The sequence below is a fragment of the Neoarius graeffei genome, chromosome 9 (genome assembly GCF_027579695.1).
Source record: "Neoarius graeffei isolate fNeoGra1 chromosome 9, fNeoGra1.pri, whole genome shotgun sequence".
NCBI classification, from domain to species: domain Eukaryota; kingdom Metazoa; phylum Chordata; class Actinopteri; order Siluriformes; family Ariidae; genus Neoarius; species Neoarius graeffei.
In genome coordinates, this window is record NC_083577.1 from 62,967,334 (window position 1) to 62,993,687 (window position 26,354).

Consider the following 26,354-nt stretch of genomic DNA (forward strand, 5'->3'; position numbering starts at 1 on the left):
CGTGGGTTTCCTCCGGGTGCTCCGGTTTCCCCCACAGTCCAAAGACATGCAGGTTAGGTTAACTGGTGACTCTAAATTGACCGTAGGTGTGAATGTGAGTGTGAATGGTTGTCTGTGTCTATGTGTCAGCCCTGTGATGACCTGGCGACTTGTCCAGGGTGTACCCCGCCTTTCGCCCGTAGTCAGCTGGGATAGGCTCCAGCTTGCCTGCGACCCTGTAGAAGGATAAAGCGGCTAGAGATAATGTGATGTGTGTGTGTGATGTGACATATTTGTATAGAACACATTATTTATATCGGCATTTATTTCTGACAAAAATGCTGATTGTACAGGTTTACAAACTACACATGACCTTAACACTAACATTTGTGCACAAAGGCATGAGCTAGTATCCTATTAGAGACAATGTAATGCCTCACACTTCAAATGAACACAAAGGGAAACACTACTGCAGTCATTAATCTGATATTGTTCTGATTCAGTAATTAGAAGGTTTTACAATAAAAACACAATCAGAATAATAGCATTTACTGAGTGTATATTTAAAAAAAGAAAAAGATCCACACATTTCTGGGCCCAGTACCAAAGCATTCTCTCCGTGCTCCCTTTCCTCATACCTTGAAGACGCTTATTAATTTTTAGTACAGATCCTCCAAGTGCCCCTACAGCCAAGTACACCGAGACCCTACTTTTATTGGACCTCTGTGCACATGTATAAGGCTGATGGCTTCTCTCCCCACCTTCACCTCGCTGCGGTCCAGCTCCGACTCCTGCATAATTCCATTTTGGATTTTTTTGGGGTCTTTTTCTCTGATGGTAAAAATCCAATCATCGTTTCCCGAGTCGCTCCCACCTGGGGACTGTTCATCCTGTTCCCTGAGTAGACACACAGACTAATTTTAACTGGAATGTCCATAAAGGGCATCAGAATTGTAGCAAAAATAAAATGTTATCAAATAATAGAATAATATTTCAATGAAGTTCACTGGTGTGATTCATTTAAACATTCCAATGTGGTAAAGATGAGAAAATTCTGATAATGCCAAATTACATGGGCAATTTAGTTGAAATAATACTGACAAAGTTCCAATCATGTAGACAACTGCATAAAATACTCAAAATAATGAACAGACTACACATCAGGTTGTAAATTAAAACTGGGCTGTCAATTTACCAGTTTATAATACATAGGGCCAAATTACTCAATTCTGATTGGTCAATCAAGGAGGGCTTTTCTCCTTAACACGGGGCCGCATTTCTGAAACGCTATTGGCTAGTTCGTTGCTTGGTTGCGGTTACAAAAATTAGCAAATTTTGTCAACAAAATGGCTTTTGTAAAAGTTCCAATAAAATTTTGTAAACCACTTTCAAAATCCTCATGTCGTGTCATGATGAAAGACGCTTTAGAAACTGATTCAAACATGCAAGATAGTCTTGCGCCCTGATTGGTTCAGAAAACGTGAATGACAAACGCTGTGAACTTGAATGGCTTCCAAAGTATGAATTTGGCCCTACATATTATAAACAAGTAATCGTATGGTTCCTCGTAAAATTAAGGATCAATTTCACTCGTGATTTCAAAGTTTTGAAATTTTCAAAACTTCGAAATCACTCGTGAAATTAATGCTTAATTTTACTCGGCCCCATACGATTACCTATACTAAGTGTACTGAATCAGTATGCTGTTCTGCACATTTATAATACAGACATGTAGTTTGTCTCTTTGCTCAATTTTGGTTTGAACCAATGTGTACCAAGACGCTGGAAGTAAAGAAAAAAAAGGAAAAAGCAATCAGGCTGTGCTTACGAGTCAGACTCGTCAGAGCTGGAATCATCTCGACTCTGCTCAGACTTCCACCTCTTGTACCGGTCAATGAGCTCCGTGAGGTACGAGGTCTTTTTAGCGTAACGTACAATAAGCTTATGTTTCAGCAGCTCTTTGGCTGTAGGTCTCTGCAGAGAGAAAAATACAACATGGGTATTCAACTAAGAAAAAAAAAAAAGAAAAAAAAAAGTAACTCCACTGAATGGTATATTTGAAGTACTTCAAGTGCATGAACAAGTTAAAGCTTTTACAGTGCTGAGCGTAAATGAGTGCACCCCCTTTGAAAAGTAACCTTTTAAACAATATCTCAATGAACACAATTTCCAAAATGTTGACAAGACAAAGTTTAATATAACATCTGTTTAACTTATAACGTGAAAGTAAGGTTAATAATATAAACTTGGATTACACATTTTTCCAGTTTTACTCAAATTAGGGTGGTGCAAAAATGAGTACGCCCCATAACAAAAACTACTACATCTAGTACTTTGTATGGCCTCCATGATTTTTAATGACAGCACCAAGTCTTCTAGGCATGGAATGAACAAGTTGGTGATATTTTGCAACAATCTTTTTCCGTTCTTCAACAATGACCTCTTTTAGTGACTGGATGCTGGATGGAGAGTGATGCTCAACTTGTCTCTTCAGAATTCCCCATAGCTGTTCGATTGGGTTCAGATCAGGAGACGTACTTGGCCACTGAATCATTTTCACCCTGTTCTTCTTCAGAAATCCAACGGTGGCCTTAGATGTGTGTTTAGCCATGTTGGAAAAGTGCACAACGACCAAGGGCACGGAGTGATGGTAGCAACTTCTCTTTCAGTATAGAGCAATACGTCTGTGAATTCATGATGCCATCAACAAAATGCAGCTCCCCGACACCAGCAGCCCCACATAAGGACACTGCCACCACCATGTTTCACTGTAGGCACCATGCAGTTTTCTTTGTATTCCTCACCTTTGCGACGCCATACAGTTTTGAAGCCATCAGTTCCAAAAACATTTATCTTGGTCTCATCACTCCAGAGTACAGAGTCCCAGTAGTCTTCATCTTTGTCAGCATGGGCCCTGGCAAACTCTAGGCGGGCTTTTTTGTGCCTGGGCTTTAGGAGAGGCTTCTTTCGTGGACGGCATCCATGCATGTCATTCCTCTGCAGTGTACGCCGTATTGTGTCACGGGAAATAGTCACCCCAGTTTGGCTTTCTACTTCTTTAGATAACTGCAGTGAACTCGCATGCCGATTTTCTTCAACGCTTCTCATCAGAAGATGCTCCTGTCGAGGTGTTAACTTCTGTGGACGACCTGGACGTCTCTGAGATGGTTGCAGTTCCATCTTTCTTAAATTTTTGTGCCACTTTTGCCACAGTATTCTGACTGATAAATAAAGCTTTGCTGATCTTCTTGTAGCCTTCACCTTTGTGGTGTAAAGAAATTATTCTCTTTGGGGAATTCTGAAGAGACAAGTTGAGCATCACTCTCCATCCAGCATCCAGTCACTAAAAGAGGTCATTGTTGAAGAATGGAAAAAGATTAAATGTCGCAAAATGTCACCAACTTGTTCATTCCATGCCTAGAAGACTTGGTGCTGTCATTAAAAATCATGGAGGCCATACAAAGTACTAGATGTAATAGTTTTTGTTGTGGGGTGTACTCATTTTTGCACCACCCTAATTTGAGTAAAACTGAAAAAATGTGTAATCCAAGTTATATTATTAACCTTACTTTCACGTTATAAGTTAAACAGATGTTATATTACACTTTGTCTTGTCAACATTTTGGAAATTGTGTTCATTGAGATATTGTTTAAAATGTTACTTTTCAAAGGGGGTGCACTCATTTACGCTCAGCACTGTAAAGATCATGGCATATCAGATGCAGCACATTGTGTTGCTCATGTAGGTAAAGTACTGAATGCTTACAAAGCTTGGCTCCTTGTTGAGACAGGCTTCTACAAACTCTTTCAGTGGTTTGCTGTAGCTTCCCTCCAGAGTTGGCGGGTTGTTCTTTGGGATGAGGAATAAAACCTTCATGGGGTGGAGTTCAGAGTGGGGCGGCTCTCCCTTGGCCAACTCTATCGCAGTTATACCCAACGACCAGATATCTGCCTGAAACACACAAGCGCACAACTTACTATAAAACAGGTCACCAACACTCATGCATTCATGCTTTTACTCGAGTACAGTGACTGGTTTCCATGAGAAAGAACACTGAAGAAGGATCAAAACGAGTCTTGGTGCATGGAGATAATTAAATATGATATACACTAGAGGGCAGGTCAAAGCTCACATCATCTTGACTGACAGGTTCCATTTTAACTTGTAAAGTGTTCGAGAGACTTCACAGCCACACTGGAATGCACATTTAGCATCATGGACTAGTAGGGCGCTGTCAAACACAAGCTCCTCTTAGTTTCTTTTAAAAAACACCACAACTCTGCTCACATGTCATAACCCAGAGGTCACCAATCCGTCGATCGCGATCGACTGGTCGATCTCGGAGGCTTTCCCAGTCGATCTTGGGGGATGAGGAAAGAAATTGGAAGATTATACAGAAATACACTGCAGTATATCTGATTGGCGTTCATATTACATGTCTTCCAATAGGCCCACTACAGCTTTCCCCCTCTGTGTCGCAGGGTTCTTTTTTTTAAAACTCCTGCTGCTTACGTCTTGCGTCTCTGAGCGTCGTCACCATGGTGATAGCCTCGCAATACAGTTCATACGCTCCGACGCGCTATAATGACACCAATCTATCACCAGCCAATCAGGAGACTTAATCAAACGCATCCCCCGCCCACCAATCTATCACCAGCCAATCAGGAGACTTAATCAAACGCATCCCCCGCCCGCTCGTGTCCGCGTCTGAGACGTTGAATTTCCACAGAAGGAGGGAAGAAGTTGACTGAAGTAAGACTGTGATAAATTAACGAACGAATAAGAGAGGAATTTCAACATATAGGGCTTAAGTTTGTTACCAATAAATAAGCATTGCTTGTACAGTAACGTTATGTTGTTACAACACTGACCCACTTTTAACGTGCCGAGTACCGACTGTAGCCGCTAACAAATGCTAATTAGCTTGCTGTCAAGTTTTTCCTTTGTCGAGCTTTAAGCGTAAGGTCATGGATGTTACTACTGCTTGCTCCTGCCGCAATACGATACGTGATATGAACCTAACTATAAGGCACAAGCCATCACACTGACTTGAGTTGTGTGATGAACTGTAACCTCTGTAGCATGACAGCAGTCATTGGTAGTAGTATCACTGCAAGTTCATATTTGTCTTTGTGTATGTATGGTTAAAGAAAATCAGTTCATGTTGAATTGAAGTTGTCATTTTGTCACTTAAGTTACAATTTGTGATATATCATCACTGGTGTGTTGTAATTTCAGTTGACAATTTCCATTTTATGTTGCTGTGAAATTAATTAATTTAGTGTTACAATACAAACAAGACAGTGCAACTGATGTTAACAGTTCAGCTTTCTCATTACAATATTATTAGTTGATATTAATAACAATCTGAATCATTGGTGGTTCATTCATTCTGCTCACTACAGATATAGGCCTATATATTTTTTGTGTATAGTTAATTTCCATTGTATGTTGTACTGAAATTAAGTCATTTAGTCAGCTCTCACAAGAAATTAAAAAGTTGGACCAGGGTCTTAAATCTTATTCAGTTAAAATTAGGCTAAATAAAAAGCCTCAACTTGAAACAGTCTAGTCTGGATTTCTTTTTCTGTCAACGGTTCAAGGGGTAGATCTTGCTTGCCATCTAGGCAGAGGTTAGGGATCTCGGGCATAAAAAGGTTGGTGACCACTGTCATAACCTGTATCGAAAGTCTCATACTATTACCATTTTTTAATTTTATATACGCGCGCGTGTGTGTGTGTGTGTGTGTGTGTGTGTGTGTGTAGCCTGTCCTCAAGTATGACATTCTACTCATTTTGCATAAGCATGTATCTAGTTTGTGTACCTCGGTTATTTGACATCCCATCCAAAAAGACTTTAACCAAGGCAAGATGAAACACTATTTAAAAAAAAAAAAAATTTACTTTAAAAATTGGCCGTGAGGCGGTAACTTACTTGTTGACATTGTTCCCATGTAATAGCTGTTGTGTTGTTTAGCAGAGCTAATGAACGTTTATATAAATTCATAAAGCGCACAGCTTTAGAGAAAGCTCTACACATGTCAAACTCAACTCCAACATCAACAGGAACGTCTCCGCTGCAAACACGTAGAGTCCTTCATGCTAATAATTTGTATGTATGAAATACCCTTAAAGGAGAACTGAAGGCAAGTTTTTTTTTATCAAAATTCTCTCATTTTATGAAATATAGGAATGCATTTCTGACAGCTATTTTGTCACTGCTATGGACCCTTTTCACGTGACGTCATGACAAACGTGGCCGCCATTTTGGACGTGTACTACCAGTAGTTTACCACAGCCAACATTGAGGAACGGCAGCAAAGAAAGTTTTTACTTTCAGCAAGACTTCCATCATGCCACTATATTGTTGTGCACCTGGATGTAGTAACCATCAGCAAACAAGGCAAGGTTTATCATTTTATCGGATCCCGACGGAGAAGATGGATAGCGGCCATAAACAGATTGGCAGCCCTCGGCATACCAACGCTTGTGTAGTGACCACTTTGTTGGAGGTAAGACGAATAAAATTAGCCAGAAAAGGCATTACATTGCTGTTAACATTCTGTGGCGGCGAGTGTGTAACCAAATAGGCTAAAATAACCCATTGTAACCTCTTTGTTCTTCTGTAGTAGCTATTGTTGACTAGCTAATGTCAACAAGTAGCTGGTATGTTACTGTAGCAATGTTTACGTTCAGTCATTTGGATGACTGTTAAAACCTTTCAGTCTCAAGTTTTTCCTTTACTGGATTTACTAGTTTACTGTAATTATGATCCGGCAGCTATTTACACCGGATCCAGTATAAATAGCTGCCGGAGCCAACGTCTGAGGTTCCGGAGCGCGCTCCGGCTTGCTCTCCCTCAAATTAAGCAGCGCGCGCCGGCTTGCTCCCGGAGTGCTCCGGCCGAGGTTCCCCTCAAATTAAGCAGCGCGCGCCGGAACCTCGGCCGGAGCACTCCTGGAGCAAGCCGGAGCGCACTCCAGAACCTCGGACATTGGCGTGTATGTGTATGGCGATGGGTTTTTAACGACATAGGTATACAGATCATGTGGGCCGAAGTCAGGTAAAGACGAGGGCTTCGTGTACTTCCGTACGTCAGTGAACAATCCTGGTGGAAGCAGGTAAATGTCGTTCTCTAAGCCTGCTAACCTCAATTTTTGCAAATACCTCTCCCTCTGCTCGCCCTGTAAATGCCCTACGTCGCTGGATAGTGAAGGTGTTTTCTGCACCTCGCTCCTTTTTCTTTTATGTTTTTCGTTTGTCGCCTTCCTCGCATTCAAACTGATTCGAGCCGAAGTCCACTACATGTCCAAAATGGTGGTCGCGTTTACGAAGGTCACGTGACTGAAAAGGGTCTATAGCAAGTTATGAGTGTTTGAAATGTGCTATGTAATATGTACCAGTCCATATGTCAAAGCAATGGCCGTAAACGAGATTCGTTGAGACCTGTGCGAGACATCGTAGGATGGAAGTAAAACGTACAACGGAAATCAATCAAAGTGACCGACATCTGCCAACGTTGTCAAAAAGACGCGCGCGCCCTGTTTCAAATGCTGATCTAATCAAGTCAGAAGTTTTGTTAGCAATGAGGAAAGTTTGAAAAAAGTAGGCAGTAATCGTCATTTAAACTCGTTTTTGTGTAATATTGTGTTTCGAAACCAGTTTTCAAAATGGCGGCGCTGACACTTCACGTTCCGAAGTCTCGCACAAATCTCGTGAAGACTGCGCGGATAAGCGACGCCTGCCGTGGACCAAACAAACTAAATTCAACATGGCGAAAAACCGAATCGGCCCATAAGTATAATATTTAATTGCAATTAGTTGCCAATACGAGTCACGATAAAAGGTTACTAAAACCGAAAATGTAACTGAATAACACGTTAAGAAATAAAGCAAGTTTTAAAATGACTTCAGTTCTCCTTTAAAATTTACCTTAACTTGGAAAGGAAGCTATTGAAGAAAAATTATCAGACATTTGACCTTGACTTGTGGACCTGTTCGGATCTGTTCCAAAATCTAATCCTCTGGGTACAATGATAATGCCACATAAATCCTACAAACAATCACTCGTTCTTGAGATACCATAGGAACAAGAATCTTGGATGGATGGACAGAAAGATGGCAAAAATTTTAGGTAGCCAGAAAATGCGCCCCCAAGTTCCTGACAAAGCAAAAACAATGCCGTCACCTAGCGGTGGAAGCAGAAATACGCACAGCGCAATTTAAAAATAATACAAAAGATGCATGTTTACAAAGAAATGAAATAGAATAGTGTGGAATACATTTTATAAGGTAGCCTACATAAAGGCTGTAAGACAAACAGACCTTTTCCATAAACACAACTCTCAAATCAAAGTAAATTAGTGCTGTCAAGCGATTAAAATATTTAATCGCGATTAATGTCGTGACAGTCATGGTTAACTCGCGATTAATGGCAATTTAATCGCACATTTTTGTCACATAAAAAAACCATTGTAATTCTCTTATCAGCATAAAAAAAGTGCATGGGCTTGCTTTGTACCAATGTTTTTTTTTATTGCAAAGCATAACACGTCTTGACACAACCACTGCAAAGTGAAACCTAAGCCGAGCACCGGCACGGGGCTAGCAAGAGAACCATGAGTGAAATGATCTACTGTTGAATTATCCATCTTTTTTTTTTTTTAATCTGTTGTTCGTTGATAAATATTGCATTGAATCTGATCTTTACTGTTTCAGCTCACTTAACACATTTTGTACTTTTACACTTTCTGCCTGTTGATGCGTCGCGCTGTCCAATCAGAGGCGGCCAAATTTGCATATTACAGGAAGGATTTCTGGGATAGCATTGAGTTTACAGTTCAGAGGGATCTGGCTTCTTTAGACGCTGTCTTCTTAAAACTGAATAAATATTTAAAAAGAGCCAAATGAGCCAGTCTTTTGAACGGCTCTTTTCAAAGAACGGATCACAAAGATGCGGATCCCAACAAAGAGCCATAAATCCCATCTCTACTAGCGCGCCCTGCCCGCGCTGGTTCTTTGGGGGAGGAGGGCAGAGGACTCTGGCTGTGCGGGGCGCGGCATTACAGTCTAGCTGCTATCGGTTTTCTAAGCAAAGTCGCTGTTCCAAGTTCCTGGCAGTTTCAAAAGCTTATGAAAAACCTACATCATGTCACAGAGCGTTAATCTCGCGATAAAAAAATTATCGCCATTAAAATTGAGTCAAGTTAACGCGTTAATAACGCGACATTTTTGACAGCACTAAAGTAAATACTTCCTTCATTAATAGTTACATAATGAGGGGGGAAAAAAGTCTCCTTCATGTCACATCATCCACCAATTTGTCCCTTACGTGCAATGAGTGAATTACACATTATATGAACCGTTTCATAGACCGTTCAGAACAATAAGGAAGTTTAATGAGTCACCACAGTAATGCGAGTTTGGACATCACCTGAATCAGAGTCACGGTTTTCGTCACACATACAGAAACAAGGAAACTGTACAGCATTTCTGAAGAGATAAATAAAGGCATATCTGATCACTTGGCTGTTTGTCACACTGTGTCGGTACACAACCAAATTAACATTAACCTTCTTCCCATTGGCATGCGGCCGAGTTCATATCTGATTTGGTCAGGGGTTGTGATGGGTTCTGACCTTTGAATCGTAGGCGGACTGTTTTATGACCTCGGGTGCCATCCAGAATGGAGTGCCCACAAACGTGTTCCTCTTGATCTGAGTGTCTGTAAGCTGGCCTGCCACGCCAAAGTCAGCCAGCTTCACATCACCCTGCTCTGACAGCAGCACATTAGCAGCTGTGGAAGTACACGTACACACACACGGCTTTGAGTTGAATTTCCATATCAGAACTGATACTGCAGTTTTATTCACAATGCACTTTCAAGATGGAATATATTCACATTATTATTAAGGTACCTTTAATGTCTCTGTGAATTTTCTTTTCTGAATGCAAGTACTCAAGCCCCTTGAGAATTTCTCTCAGTATAGTAGCAATCTGGGACTCGTCCAGTGGCCCTGGCTCCAGCTATGACAGAGGGGACAGTGTGATGGACCCTACATGTACAGGCACTATGGTACACTCTACATGACTACCTGTTATGAACCGAGATAAACTTGTCACGATGAATATTACATACAACTCACCAAATCTAATGCTGATCCTCCTCCTAAATACTCCATTATTATCCATAACTTTGTGCCCTGAAACAGAAAGAGCAAGAGAACAGACATCAGGACATTTTGTCAGAACTCTGAAGCATGTCATGCCACAAGCAAACAACCTAAACCCACTTCAGAGCTCACGTGACCTGTGACCATGACCATATGGTGGAGTTATGAATTACTAGCAAGTAATGAAGAAATGCACATGAAAGTTATTAGAATCACCTTCCAGAAAGCAGGTCCTAAATAAATAAAACTTTTCAGTAAGCATGCCCCTGAAAAAGTGTCATTTCCAACATAAAAGCGTTCTTCATTGAACAATAAATTGCACTTTTTTTTAATCCCCAAGAAACTGGTTTTGTACTAATGCACTGTAGGTAATGCTTACACATTCTGTACTAGAGCCCTGCACTCCCGTGGGAGTCCCGCGGGACCTGACGCAAAGCAGTGCGGCGCGGGACAAATTTTGAAAGCTCATTGCGGGCGCGGGCGGGAGGGGGAGTGCACAATGCGGGAGCGGGCAGGAGAGGTGATGAGCTGCAGTCCCGCTAACTAAAAACGTGTTTAAAATAAAATGTATAAATTATTAATTTATGTCTATCATATATAAATTTGTGCTGGATATTTTATTTGGCATTAATAAAAACATTTTAAGATGCCCAAATTTGCGGATGTGGTCTAATCTCGCGTACGTTTCCGATTCCTTTCTGCTCTTCCGTGTCTGAGATCTCCGATCATGACAGAAGAGCAGAGTTCCTCTAGTGAAGCTCACAATGGGTGTATCTGTAAAGCCTCAGCTGCGTATGCCGCCTGGCAACGCGCACCCTCGCTATGTGCGCTAGGTGAAGGATCGGTCAGTGGAGAGCTCAGCTAAGCATGTTTAATTCCCCAAGCCAATGACAAGAACTTTCGTGAGAAATAACGCAAACGTCTGCATCATGCGGGATTTGCGGGCGGGAGCGGGACAAAATATGGCAGGCGCGGGCGGGAGCGGGACTGAAAATCATAATTCTTTGCGGGAGCGGGACTGCACAATGCGGGAGCGGGACTGAAAATTCTGTCCCGCGCAGACCTCTACTATGCACTTAATGGTCATGTAAATCACTACCATTAGCTAACATGCAGCTTGAAATGCAGGATATGTACCCTGACGTTTCTGGTAACCATGTTTTAATCCTCTAATAAAGTGATTCTCAAAATGAAGCGTAGCTAAGGGGTCTGATTTTTTTTTTTTTAAAGAGGTGAAAAATCACACTGATTGAAATTACATGCATTTTCTGAAGTCATTAGAAGAAGCCTTTGTCACATGCATACTCAAGCACAGTGAAATTTGTCCTCTGCATTTAACCCATCTGAAGCGGTGAACACACGCATGCGTGCGTGCGCGCAAGCGAGCAATGAGCACACACACGCACCCAAAGCAGTGGGCAGCTGTACTACGGCACCTGGGGAGCAGCTGGGGGTTAGGTGCCTTCCTCAAGGGCACTTCAGCCCACAGCCGCCCCATATTAACCTAACCGCATGTCTTTGAACATTAGCCTATATGACTAGTTGTATGAAGTGAAGTTTAATCCAAACCTAAAAAAAAAGTCTATTAAACGAGACGCAGTTAACGACGGTGTTGCTCACTCCGGCCCCATCTAGTCCAGAAGGAACAATCTAAAGTGGGCCACCTTGCGCAATACGTGTTGCAAGCTATATACACCCTAGGAATACCTATTTGCCAGAAAGGATCCGATGGCAAGGAACTGACCGAGAAGAAGCGATTTTTGTTGAACTGCTCATTAAGGCTTAATTAGTCCATAAGTTCATTAATAATTGTAATTAAGCAAATCTTGGTAGAAGTTATATGCACCCTAGATACCCCTACCTTCATGCCAGAAAGAATCAAAAATCGGTGAAGAATAGAGGGAGAAGCAGCGATTTGTGTGGAAACAGCTCGTTAAGGCTTAATTACTCCATATCTTCATTATTAACTGCAATTATGCAAATTTGTGTAGAAGCCTGCACCCCAGGCAGACCTACTTTGCCAAAAATAATAAAAATCGGTGAAGAATTGAGAGAGAAGAAGCGTTTTTCGTGAAATGTGGACGACACCAATGGACGACAGACATATGATGATGAAAGCTCATCGCCCGTCGGACAGGTGAGCTAATAATGTCGACTTGGACCTAATGTGTTCTGTGAGTGGAAAGTTCAGTAATAATTGGCGAATAATTATGATTCCAGGGCGGCACGGTGGTGTAGTGGTTAGCGCTGTTGCCTCACAGCAAGAAGGTCCGGGTTCGAGCCCCGTGGCCGGCGAGGGCCTTTCTGTGTGGAGTTTGCATGTTCTCCCTGTGTCCACGTGGGTTTCCTCTGGGTGCTCCGGTTTCCCCCACAGTCCAAAGACATGCAGGTTAGGTTAACTGGTGACTCTAAATTGACCGTAGGTGTGAATGTGAGTGTGAATGGTTGTCTGTGTCTATGTGTCAGCCCTGTGATGACCTGGCGACTTGTCCAGGGTGTACCCCGCCTTTCACCCGTAGTCAGCTGGGATAGGCTCCAGCTTGCCTGCGACCCTGTAGAACAGGATAAAGCGGCTAGAGATGATGAGATGAGATGAGATTATGATTCCAATAATTGGCAAATAAACAGTTGAATTATGTTTCGTGTGCTGAGCAGGTCCATGAAATGCAATTTTACAGTTAAAAGGGCCTTTGGCTACAAAAAGTTTAAGATCCCCCTGTATGAGCAATAATCATATTGGACTGAAAGAGTTTTGTCATTATGCTAACATTGCAAAGTTAAATTTAAATACATACATGGTTTTTTACCAGCTGGGAGGTTCGTATCGTGAAATACCATGACCGAGGTCTTGAAAGTACTGAGTGAGGCCCTCTGGGCCGAGGTCACGGTATTTCACCATACGGACCAACCTTAAGCTGGTAAATAATAAATTTATTTTTTTCTTTACCAAATTCTAACAGAAAACGAGCGCGCCTGAAAGGGAAAACCGAGCCGCCATTTTGAATCCTCATTCACGGCTGTAATGCAAATTGCTTCCTCCTCGGTATACAAGTGCACTTCCATGGCAGGAAAAAAAACCCTACATTTTGCTACCTATGTAATCCCCTATTTATACAAAATTGAATCATTATGTTTTTGCTTGGTTTTAGCAAATTACAGGTTTTTAGCTTTCTCCTGAAATGTTTTCTTTTATTTCTTCTTCCTCAGAGTAGTAAAACTCACTTTTGCTGTGAACACTGTCATTATCACTATCCATGCTGTAAAATTAATGCTATTCTACTGAGAAATGCTGGCAAAATGTATAAGATTCTTGATAATCTTATAAATAAATCTTATTTAAAAAAAAAAAAAATGTTGACAAAAAAATGTTAATGTTTGTTGTTGTGAACGAGTGAGTCGCCAGAGGTCCATAACTGGGGTCCTTACCGTAGGATACAGACCCGCTTGCCAGCCAATCAGAGCGCAGGATTTGGACCGTGAAAAAAAGTTATTTATTACTGAACTCTTATTTAATATTAAGAAAGCCCCTGCTTTCACATGTGAATTTAGTGCTGTGGTAACACATTAGACCCACATACCACTCAGAAAGGGCCATCTAAGGTAAGACTGCCATTTAAAAATCACATTTGTAAGTGCTGGGATTATTTACGAATCACGTTCTGTATAAACCCTTAAAGGGAACTGTTCATTACACTTAATTTCATTCTAAATCAGGAAGACCATTTGGAGGAATTTAGCTGACAGTCACTCCAGCAAGATACAAAAAGATGGCAAAGAATCAGCAGTTTAGCAATGTCCCTTATCTTCACCGCAAGGAATTACACTTAACTATGGATTTCATATGCTACATGCTCTTACTGTATAAAATTAACGACAATTAAATCCTTGCTGCGTAGTGCTGCCACTCAGTGACCACAGAGATCAGATCAGGCAGGAAATGAAAAAGCAGCCTCTGAGAGGAAATGATGAGCAACAATGAAGAAAGGCAGAAAAAGAAAGCAAGCCGTTCTAGACTGGTCTAAAGGTGCATCATATTCTCGGAGGCAGAAATGCGCAATGTGCAGCTTTTTCTTTTAAATCAGAGGTGAAAGCTCTGTAACTCGAGACAGCTGAATACAGAAATGATCATGCTAAACAGGACGTTACCAAGGGACTGTATTTTGTGACCAAATAAAATAAGTAAATGAAATATGAATTCATTGAAATTATTTATTTCATGATTGCTGGTACATGAAACACCGAGAAATAATTAAATCTGTCAGAGTCATCAATCAAACATTAGTGGGCAGGATCTAGCATCTGACTGGTTACCAAGGTCCAATCTACAGACACAAATGCTCAAACAGAACGTCAAATTACATTTCTGTCAGATGCTTATTTGAAGTCTGTCTGCATTGCACCTGCTCTTTCCTGCCACCGCAACAGCTGAAACGGTCATGAAGCTCAAGTGAGCACTCACATCAGTGCAACAACATGATTGTCTTAATGTTTCTTGATTCAACCACAATAAAAGCAGGGGGTTGCATACAACCAACATCTTTGGCAGTGATGAGCAATCGATTTGAATAGATCAGACGCTCGATTCCGCCCACCAACTTTGATGGGTCACGGACAGATTTACTCATTTCATGGTGCGCGATATCCCGACGATTGTCAAATAATGACAAGATAAATAATTAAAATACATTGCATTCAATTATTTCAGACCATAAGTCAAGTTTAACTTAACTATTTCAAATTTCACCTCATACACTTATCTTAAAGTGAATCTGGGGCTCCCAAGTGGCACAACAGAAAAGCGGTCACCCCAATCATCTGGAAATCAATTCGAATCCCAGTGAGGCCACAGCCATCTGTGGGCAGGAGCTCAAGAGAGCAAAATTGGTTTTTGCTCTCAGGGACGGAGAGGCAGTATCAGGGCTCGAAATTAACTTTTTTCTTTGTGTCCCCCAGTGGTCCCGAATTCTGTGTTGTATTGTCCCAAATGGAAGCAATAGTGTCCCCATTTTTTTCCTCTGAAATAACCAGTGGTTAATATTATCATATGAAGTTACTATTATATTTGTAACTATGCGATTTTGAACCCTTTATATCATTTTTACAATAAGTCACAAGACACAAGCGACATGTCCTATACATCATCTACTTCAAAATTACAGTTATTGCATTTTCAGTTTATTAAACTTTGGCGATCTCACTGTATGAATAGATACCCGTTTATTTAAAGGGGCCAACTAGCTCATTCAGAAAATGTTTCAACTCCCTACATCTGCAGTACACTTTAGTTGAAAATAAGACCCCTTTTATGTTCATTTCATCTACTTATACCTTCAATATCTGTTGGCACTTATAAGGCCAACTTATAATTTTCACCATTACCGTTATCCATTTTTATGAACTTTCCGTTATCCATTACCGTTATCCATTTTTATGAACTTTCCGTTATCCATTTTATGAACTTTCGCTGCTGAAACGTGGGTTTCATAGCGGCAGGTCCGAGCCTAGTTGTGCTGCTGACTGACTAAACTTTCTGAACTAGAAAGACACCAAGAAAACTCACTTATTCTGTTGAACGGTATCTTCCGTCAATATCATCCACATCATTCCTGTTGCATTTTATAACGTGTCTAACAGTGTTCATTAAGTTCATTCAGTTGCTAGCGTTGCCTGCAGACCAGGCGATGACACTTTGGATCCTGAAGGTCCCGGAGACGTTATGTCTGGGCTTTCAGTTTCTTCCCCGCGGTCGGTCCGCTTCAACCACTTCAGCATTTTTGTTCTGGCAAGAGTCGGCGCAGCGTGTGCGGTAGCAATTCCAAGTCCATATAATGCGGACACCGGCCGAAGATTCTAGAACAGAATGCGCTGCTCTGTAGCCTACGGATGCAGGTGCATCGAAAGTGTAGCTACTATGTATTTTTCGCTGTTAACGTTTTAAAATTAAAATTGACAAATTAGGTGAATGTCTACGTATGTGTTACGGCTTTGTAAATAATATTAATGTAGAACTTTTTTTCTAGATCTATTTTTTTCCATTGTCCCGGGATTGTCCCAGATACGATAATTTTGTGTCCCGATGACATTTTTTATGGTCCCCGGGACGTCGGGACACCGTTAGTTTCGAGCGCTGGGCAGTATACTCTCTTTTCCTTGTCAATTAAAGTGACGCTAGCCAATCATGGGCATCTGGGAACTTGCGTATACAGAAGTGGGCAAATAGTGCTTTCCTCCGAGTGTGTTACACTGCCCCGATGTTGCAAGAGCAGCAGTTTGGAAAGGAAAAAAATAAAATATGCAGTTGGTAGGTGTTACATGCCTCGGAGGATGCACGTGATGATCTTATACGCACACTCGTGCGTGCACACACCACGTACTCTATTAGGAACACCTGTCTACATTCGTACAATTTTCTAAAATCATGCAAATGTGTAGCAGTAGCACAATGCATACAATCACACAAATACAGGTTCAGGTTAACATTCACAGCAAACATCAGAATGGGAAGAAAAACGCAAGTGACTGACCACTAGTGCCAGACAGGCTTGTTTAAATATTTCACAATGGTACCGTTTTTCCAATCAAATTATCGCCAACTTTTAAAGGAATTCTGACTAACCCTCACCATTTATGAAGTTATGATTGTTTACGCCTCCTGGTGGTATTTTCTGATTAACTTATTTGGTTCCATTTCTCAAAGCATAAAACAAATTACTAATTTAAACCACCATGCCCTGTCCAGAATAAAGCATTTACTAAACATGAATGACTGAAAGAGGTAAATGTGTCAATGTGCACTGGCAAAGCATCCCATACACTCCACGTGGTCTTTCTTTTCCCCGACAAGCTTCATATCGGACTGCTCACAAAACAGCAAAAACTGGCTACAAAAAACATTGGGACTTTTGATGGGGCCCCAGCATGCACACCTCTTATGAGTAGTTGTTTAAAACTTGTATGAAATGACATAACTGAATATTCTGTTCACACACCATTCGCTTGCTTCGGGAAGGTCTCATTTATTGCCCAGAAAAGGCAGTGGTGCTGCGAGAGGTGAGCATCCAGTCCTGGAATGCCCATTTTTCATAAACCTATCAAACTCTGACCAAATATGCACCTTCACTCAGAAATGTTACGTTACAGAAGAAAAATGTGTTTGAATTTCTATTTCACATCGTCTTTAAATAGCAGCTTTAAACCATAATCCTAAAATAACATCTGAGAGAACAGAAATGCCAACAGCGATAACTCCCGTTTTTTAATAGACTGCCGTAAACATCTGGAAGGTTGTCTTCAAAAACAACTTTTGGATAACAAACTTTTTGGCAAAATAATAGGTAGCTTATCATATTTAAAGCAAAGCTGAGAGAAAGTATGATTTGTAACAAAACAAAACCAGTGACATTAAGCAACACACACACACCCCTCAGTGTCCATCCATTAGTACAGCTCTCTCTGCTGTGCATACGGTTTACAGTCTAACATTTACCATGATTGCAAGCCATTTTCAGAATAAGAGAACTTTTCAAATCAACCTCCCCCCCCAAAAAAAAAAAAAAAATTTCACTTCAACTTTGGTCTATCCTGTAGCAAATTTAATACTGTACATGATGGTAATATACATTAAAGCTAGACTCCCTTACAGATTTTTCAAGTTTAGGTCATAAAAAGAATTTTCCCTGACACATTATTTTTGTTTAGTGGACCGAAAGCTACTGAATTCGAATCACAGACTTGCAATTTTATTAGTTTTTTTTTTTTAAATAGAACAAATTAATGAATTTAGGGCCACGTGGCCCAAAATTCTTCGCTATTTTTTCCTGCTTCACCATGACCCAATTCAAGATACTATGTCATACATCACATGGTGGGCTTTCCCCTTTCACGCAAGGCATTGTGGGATACAAATTTGAAACAGGAGAGAAAAATGGAGGGCATAAGTGTGCGATTTCATGCACATTAATTGCTCGGGAATCCCCTCAAATTAAATAACTTCCCAGCCACAGAATGGCCTGGGGGTTTTTTTTAGATATTACAAAAATAAACATATCACAATGACCAAATTTCAGAGGGAACTAAATTTCACCAATTTTATGAAATCGAAAGGCCGTCTAGCTTTAACAGACTCTGCCTCAACATTTTTCCATTCAGTCCAGTATAAGACTCGCATCATCTTACACTGTGCACGACTGATTAGTGACGATGCACTCACCTTCAGATATGACCCATAATACTTTGTGACGAAGGGACTGTCACATTGGCTCAGCACTGTGATCTCCTGCTGAATGTCCTCGATCTCATCTTCTGCTTCCTCCAGATCAATGATCTTAATGGCCACGACCTTCTGCGTACGATTGTCTATCCCTTTAAACACCTCTCCAAACGAGCCTTTCCCGATCTTCTCCAGCTTGGTGAACAGCTCTTCTGGGTCGGTTTTAATATTCTAACCAAAGAAAGAAAGGAAATTCAATAGGCTTTAATTGCACAAGCTTTTGGCAACACCAAGAGAACCAAACCCATGTCATGTTTTTGTTCTAAATGTTGCACACCCCAGATTCCACCTTGCAATGGACATCAAGCTGTATATGAACTTGAGAGATTTTTTTTTTTTTATACAGTCAACATTCTAGACGCATCTGACATGAAACTAACATGTAATGAAGTCAACTACATGCAAATAAGATGCCAGTTAAACCCAGCAAAAACTTAGAGCAACTCCACCGGGCTTTTTCCTTTGTTACGGCCCCATAGAAAGAACGTGCCAGTAGAACGTAAAGAGGTGTTTCACATCTCAACTATTCAACAAAAGTAGCTCTTCAGTTGCAGGAGGACAGTAAGGACTTTATTCATCCTAATGTGTTTGTGCCCGGGCACCATACTTCAGTCAGCAAAGCCCTTGCTCACAACCCGTGTTATCTATTGTGTCCTTACTCTCACTAGATATGTGTTTAAATGTGAAGCGACAGAGTTAAAGTTAAAAGCTTTGCATCCACCTCCTTTTGAATAGACGCACCTATTAAGCATGATTTTTATACACTACACTCATTTCATAAAGCTACTAAACTATTTTATCATCATGTATTATGGCAACACCTGATTTTAATAATTTGATAGTTTTAAAAAATTGCACAGTATACAGGACCAGTCAAAAGTTTGGACACCCCTACTCATTCAAAGCTTTTTATGTATTTGACAATTTTCTGCATTGTAGAACAATACTGAAGACATCAAAACTATCAAATATCTGGAACTAATGTGGTAAACACACTAGGGATGTTAACCGATGACCGTTTGACGGGTGGTTGACCGAATCAATGTCAACCAGTTAATTTTTTTTTGGTTGTCGGTGAAAAAAAAAATCAATCATTTTGAAGCTGCCGATTTTGGAGAGGAGAACCTGGAATTCTGTGTTGTAAACGCTTGGGGCATGCCATGCGGTGTAAGGACGACAGCTGACAAATCAGAAACACCCATTCAGTCATGTCCCGCCCTCCCGCCCCAGTTAAAGACAGCTGACAAATCAGAAACAACCATTCAGTCATGTCCCGCCCTCCCGCCCCAGTTAAAGACAGCTGACAAATCAGAAACACCCATTCAGTCATGTCCCGCCCTCCCGCTGCCACTCGGCGAAAGAAAAAGTGTAGACACAGGCTTTTTAGTTTACAAATTACTATTCTGTTTTTTTTTTTATTATTAGAAGGCACATGGAGTTTAGTCCTGCCTTGGCCAGTGCATTCTGAAAGTATGTTTCGGTCTGTAGCCAACAATGCATGTTATTGCAGATCATCTCTCTCCACACAAACTAAAGGTGCAGATGCCGACTTTTTCACGGCTTTTTCATGGACTGTAACGGCATTTACTTATGTAGTAATTTTAATACAGAATTTACTCTGATGAAATTATTCAGACACTCCAACGCCCCCCCACCCTAAAAAAAAAAATCGGATCTGCACGAGCTGTGAAAAAGGTGCGCCGTTTGCATCCCTGTTTAAACTCATAGGTTAACCGACTTTAACCGGCTAATGAGGCTCGGTGGTCGGTCAAGATTTTTTTTTAGTTTTCGCCATCCCTAAAAAACACACACTTTATATATTTATTAAAAAAAAAAAAAAACCTGTTCCATACTTTAGATTCTTCAAAAGTTGCTACTGTTTACCTTGATGCTTTGCACACTATTGGCATTCTCTTAACCAGCTTCAAGAGGTAGTCACTTGGAACGCTTTTCGATTAACAGGTGCCTCGTCAAAAGTTAATTAGTGCAATTTCTTGCCTTCATGCATTTGAGATCAAACAGTAAGTAGTAAATAAATAGCCTTATTCTACAACTGTAGTAATCCATATGTCAAGAACCGCTCAACTAAGTAAAGAGAAACGACCTCCATGCTTACTTTAAAGGAGACCTGTGTGAGACATCGTAGGACGGAAGTAAAACGTGCAGCGGAAATCAAAGAGACCAACATCCGCCAATGTTGTCAAAAGACGCACGCGCCCTCTTTCGAATGCTGACGTAATCAAGCCGGAAGTTTTCCGTGTCCGAAATCACTCCCTACTCACTTTATAGGGCACTATATAGTGAGGATGCCATTTTGTAGTGCTGTCCAAAACCTTAGGGAGGATTATTTACACCCTATACAGGTAGTCGTCGACTTACGACTGCGTTTGGTTACGACTGACCGGTCGTAGGCCGACTTACGACCAGATCGGTTTATGATAAATGAACGTAAGTATATTGTGATGTGTAATGATATTGTAATCATAAAGTCTTAGGCCATTATTAAAAAATGTTCTGTTTCCGGTCCACCGGCCGGGTGAGTGCCGTTTGTGCGGGTGAAATTTTTTTTTTTAACGCCGTTTTTTCGACATTTTTTTTCGGGTTCGTAAATCTAAACTCGAACTTGACATTTCCGCATTCCCAGGGCTTTCCACTAAGGCTCATACTAGCCAGCCATGACAAATAAGTAGCCAGCCGGGGGGAGTAAACACAAAAACTCCTGTGCATGCAGTTCCCAGGATTAAGTGTATTTTCCACAGACCATTTATTTATTCACTTTACTCAAATACAAAGTAAAATGGCAGTAAATCTTTTCTTTTCTTGCGTATTGCATCATGAGGCGTTCCTGGCTTGTAAATCTCTTATTTTTGGTGCATGACACATTCACGCAGCTGAGCATGCTATGAATTAACAACGACAACGGTCTGCAGTGGTACTTAGCACACTACTGCCTCTGCCGAGTGCGCGCGCACACCGCATGTCGGGGCGCGGATGAGTTACTCTCCTCTGATCAACGGTTCAGTTTGACATTATTGTCAGTCCGTTAGATAAAAATTTAATTTTATTAAAATCGAAAATTAATATTTAGAGCCTGTGGGCTACAAAAATAGTCATTAAAGTAGCCGGCTTGACTTAATTGTGTGGCCGGCAGCCGGCGCTTATGGAAAGCCCTGTCGAATCAGCTCTGTGCATGCGCCGTGCGGCACAAAAAAATGGCAGCCACCACGACGGAAGGAGATCTGGAGTTTTCAAACATTTGCTTAAGTGTGAAATCGCAAAATGGTATTCTAGCGAACAACAAAATAGTAAAGATTCAGAAAAACAAATCATTCAGTGATCATTAGGCCTAACGGTCGATTTAGAACTACAAAAAGTCCGTGTGTCGGACATTTTAAGTACCTTTGTAAAAGTTTTGCAAATGTTGCAGTCAGCATTTAAAATGCTAACTTAAAGTTTTTGTACAAGTTTCAGTTGATTAAACTGTCATTTTATTAAATGTGTCTGCTTTTGTAATAAAAAAAGTACTGAAAGAAAAAGCAAACAGCATTGCGATTTCTTATCCATCCATATATAATAAAAAAAAAATTAAAAAAAAAAAAATCCCTCCCTCCCGACTGAAATTTTTTTTGCCCACCCGGTGGACAGGAAACGGATTTTTTTTTAAGGATGGCCTTATTTTATCAACATTTTCTTATTTCATTACTTTGGCTCATTATTTGGTTGAAGTCAAACACTGCATACTACACTGCGTACAGTACAATTCGTTTAATATGTGCAAAACAAAAAATACAAAATACAGGTGTGAAAAATAGAAAACATTTTAGTTTGAAACGTACCAAAATACAAATGTAAAACATAGCAAAATACAAAATTTAGTGACCGCTGGCATCACTGGTGCTTGGCTGTGGGTCGTCTACGTCATCATCAGCTGTTGCAGCGCTCGGGCTGGCGGGAGGATTTGCTTGTTTCATAAACCAGGAGCTGGGGCGGAAACTGTATGACGGAGTGCACGAGGAAGCGCGAGAGAGACTGCGCGTGTGCCTGGAGCTGGGGCGGAAACTGTTGTACGCGGCGAGAGGCGCTGCCGGGAGCTGGGGCGGAAACGGTCATACGCTCAGCTAGGAAACACTTGCCCGTCATAACCAGACGGTCGTAAAGTCGATCGGTCGTAAGTCGCATAGGTCGTAAGTCGATGACTACCTGTATAGTGCACTCAAAGCATCCCACAATGCATCACGAAAAGTAGTGTACAACCGATGATCACTAACCAAAGCAATATATCCCATCATGCACTGTGGTCACGCTGAAAGAAATCAAATTAAAAGTCTCAAATTTGATTTAATAAAAGGCAGCGGCAAAGAAGAAAGTATTCAGCCTTGATTTAAAAAAAAAAAACTGAAAGATGCAGGTACTTTGTATGGATTAATGTGGGAAATGCGCTCAGTATAATATGCATCACAAAAATACATTCATGTATTTATTATTTTGAAAACCCACCAGCCGGCTGATCTGGCACGTTTTAATTGTGCAACAGTAATGACGTAAATACCAGCACAACGGACTAGTGTCTGAAAGTGTTTTTTTTTTTTCCCCATTTAACCGATCGTTCAAAGTTGTATGGAATAATCTCCATCACTGGTGAAGCTAGCAAATCTTGAAATTAATCCAAATTGGAATGATGTGGCGATCTGGCCGCTGTGTAAACAGTTTTCAAAATGGCGGCGCTAACACTTCACGTTTGAATTCTCGCACAATCGTGCGGATAAGCGACGCCTGCCGTGGATCAAACGAACTACGTTCAACATGACTAGTAACCGAAAAGGCCGATAAATGTAATATAATATGCCAATTCGAGTCACGATATAAGGTTAATAAAACTGAAAACGTAATTGAATAACACGTTAAGAAAAAGCAAGTTTAAAAATGACTTCAGGTCCCGTTTAAGACATCTCATCTCATCTCATTATCTCTAGCCGCTTTATCCTTCTACAGGGTCGCAGGCAAGCTGGAGCCTATCCCAGCTGACTACGGGCGAAAGGCGGGGTACACCCTGGACAAGTCGCCAGGTCATCACAGGGCTGACACATAGACACAGACAACCATTCACACTCACATTCACACCTACGGTCAATTTAGAGTCACCAGTTAACCTAACCTGCATGTCTTTGGACTGTGGGGGAAACCGGAGCACCCGGAGGAAACCCACGCGGACACGGGGAGAACATGCAAACTCCGCACAGAAAGGCCCTCGCCGGCCCCGGGGCTCGAACCCAGGACCTACTTGCTGTGAGGCGACAGCGCTAACCACTACACCACCGTGCCGCCCGTTTAAGACATGAAGCGTCTTAATTAATAAAAATAAAGAAAAACCATTGAATTAGAAGGCGTGTCCAAACTTTTGCCTGGTGGGGTGAATTGCCATAATGTGGGACTTCTGTTCATTTATTATTACACTTAAAGTGCCATTCCACCATTGGATGTATTCTTTGGCATAAAATACAACATATTTTGACAACATATATAAATGGTATCACTAGATAGAGAAATCTTTTAGCTTCAAAATGATATATCAAACAATTTGACAATGACAAGTATATTAATTTTGCGACCAAAGTCACCTACCCTTTTAATTTCCGCACGTGATGTCATCAGCAGGTTCCCCTTCTTGTGTACCACGTGACGTGTGACGTGGCACATATCAGCAATGGCGGACAGAACGCGATAAAAATAATACCAATAAATCTAGCTAACTGAAAGATTAACTCAATTTTTCGCAATTTCTTTGGCCCCCATATACGAGGAGAAATGACTCTCTCACTTTGGGGGTTTCCTGGTCTAAAAATAGACCGACACGTGGTACACAAGAAGGGAAACCTGCCGATGACATCACGTTTCACTACCGCGCGGAAATTAAAAGGGTAGGTGACTTTGGTCGCAAAATTAATATACTTGTCGTCAAAAAATTATGTTTGATATATCATTTTGAAGCTAAAAGATTTCTCTGTCTAGTCATGTTGCCATAAAATATATTGTATTTTATGCCAAAGAATACATCCAATGGTGGAATGGCACTTTAAAGGAACAGTCCACCGTATTTCCATAATGAAATATGCTCTTACCTGAATTGAGACGAGCTGCTCCGTACCTATCCGAGCTTTGCGCGACCTCCCAGTCAGTCAGACGCAGTCAGACGCGCTGTCACTCCTGTTAGCAATGTAGCTAGGCTCAGTATGGCCAACGGTATTTTTTGGGGCTGTAGTTAGATGCGACCAAACTCTTCCGCGTTTTTCCTGTTTACATAGGTTTATATGACCAGTGATATGAAACAAGTTCAGTTACACAAATTGAAATGTGGCGATTTTCTATGCTATGGAAAGTCCGCACTATAATGACAGGCGTACTAACACCTTCTGCGCGCTTCGGCAGCGCATTGATATCTGAGCTCCGTATCAATGCGCTGCCGAAGCGCGCAGAAGGTGTTAGTACGCCTGCCATTATAGTGCGGACTTTCCATAGCATAGAAAATCGCCACGTTTCAATTTGTGTAACTGAACTTGTTTCATATCACTGGTCATATAAACCTATGTAAACAGGAAAAACGCGGAAGAGTTTGGTCGCATCTAACTACAGCCCCAAAAAAATACCGTTGGCCATACTGAGGCTAGCTACATTGCTAACAGGAGTGACAGTGCGTCTGACTGCGTCTGACTGACTGGGAGGTCGCGCAAAGCTCGGATAGGTACGGAGCAGCTCGTCTCAATTCAGGTAAGAGCATATTTCATTATGGAAATACGGTGGACTGTTCCTTTAAGGTGAATTAGCCTAAATTTTAGCATAAAATATCCTACATTAGGTTCATTCACCCTACTGTATATTTACTACTTCATTGTAAGACAGCGTTGAAATGAAGTGCCATGTTGCAGTGAATGAACGACTCTCGTAGTGAAAACTGAAACGCCTGCTGGTTTTGTCAATTAAGGAATTTTACTAGTCACTCAATGGCAAAGCATTTAGCTACTTCCGTGTGAATTTAGGAAGAGAAAGCCAACAATGCAAGCGGGAATTTTTTTTTTTTAAAAGCCTTAAACTATCTAGAAACCTACAACACGTTTACAACAGGCCAAAAATGACAAATACATCAGCGACGTTTGTTGGAGTAGCTTCGGAGTTATAGTATACCGGTAAACTCTAATCACTACTTACAGCCCAACCCTCCGAGTGTCTTTACGCATTTGGTTTTATTTAAGTCAACAAGACATAATTAGGCATGTACTGGAACAGCAGCAGTATAAAAGGTGTGTACAGGATTAAATAAATAAGATTTGATAAACAAAGCACAAACCTCACACAAAAAGCCTGGAACATCTCCGGTCACACAAACCAAACTCTACTTCAGCATTCCCACTTATCAGTCATTAATATGCCTCTAACAAGACTACAAAAGTGGGGGAAAAAATAATAATAAATCCACGTGTTGCAATAAAGAGCAGAGATTGACCTGTTGCATGATGGACTCTGTTTGAACTCAGTTCTTTCAGTTGAACATTACTTACACTGGCCCTGGCAGTCAGGCGGAAACACTATCATGACGGTAAAATGAGGCGTTGTTCACATGCACTTATCGAACATATGACAGCACTATCTTATGGAATGGTGTTAAAGGGCCCAGAGGAATCATACACGGTTAATTCAAACAAGATTTACAGCCACAATTTGGCAACAAGCTTTTATTTCAACAGTCCTGATCGGCAAAGAGCTCGGGCTGCTCTTGAATGGGGCGCGTTTCATTCACATTGTTCAGCGAGTTGCCTAGTAAGTTTCTTTTTGCTTTTAATAATAAATGACTTTACAGACATTTTGTTGAATTTTTCATTATGCATATGCGGCGGTGTGGGAAAACCTGTCCGCTGTTGCTGTGGCTTAATTCTGGAAA

The 26,354-nt window shown here is 41.1% G+C and overlaps 1 protein-coding gene across 1 annotated transcript in view; it reads right to left on the bottom strand.

Annotated features, from left to right (window-relative positions):
- The window catches only part of stk24a (serine/threonine kinase 24a (STE20 homolog, yeast)), a 50,154-nt gene that overhangs the window by 9,439 nt on the left and 14,361 nt on the right, over window positions 1-26,354 (bottom strand). Inside the window, exons 2-8 of the mRNA XM_060930063.1 lie at window positions 18,362-18,592; window positions 10,126-10,182; window positions 9,898-10,006; window positions 9,619-9,776; window positions 3,746-3,931; window positions 1,808-1,953; window positions 741-876 (exon numbers count right to left, since the gene is read on the bottom strand). Coding sequence (XP_060786046.1) covers window positions 741-876; window positions 1,808-1,953; window positions 3,746-3,931; window positions 9,619-9,776; window positions 9,898-10,006; window positions 10,126-10,182; window positions 18,362-18,592 — 1,023 coding nt within the window. The remainder of the gene's footprint in view (window positions 1-740; window positions 877-1,807; window positions 1,954-3,745; window positions 3,932-9,618; window positions 9,777-9,897; window positions 10,007-10,125; window positions 10,183-18,361; window positions 18,593-26,354) is intronic.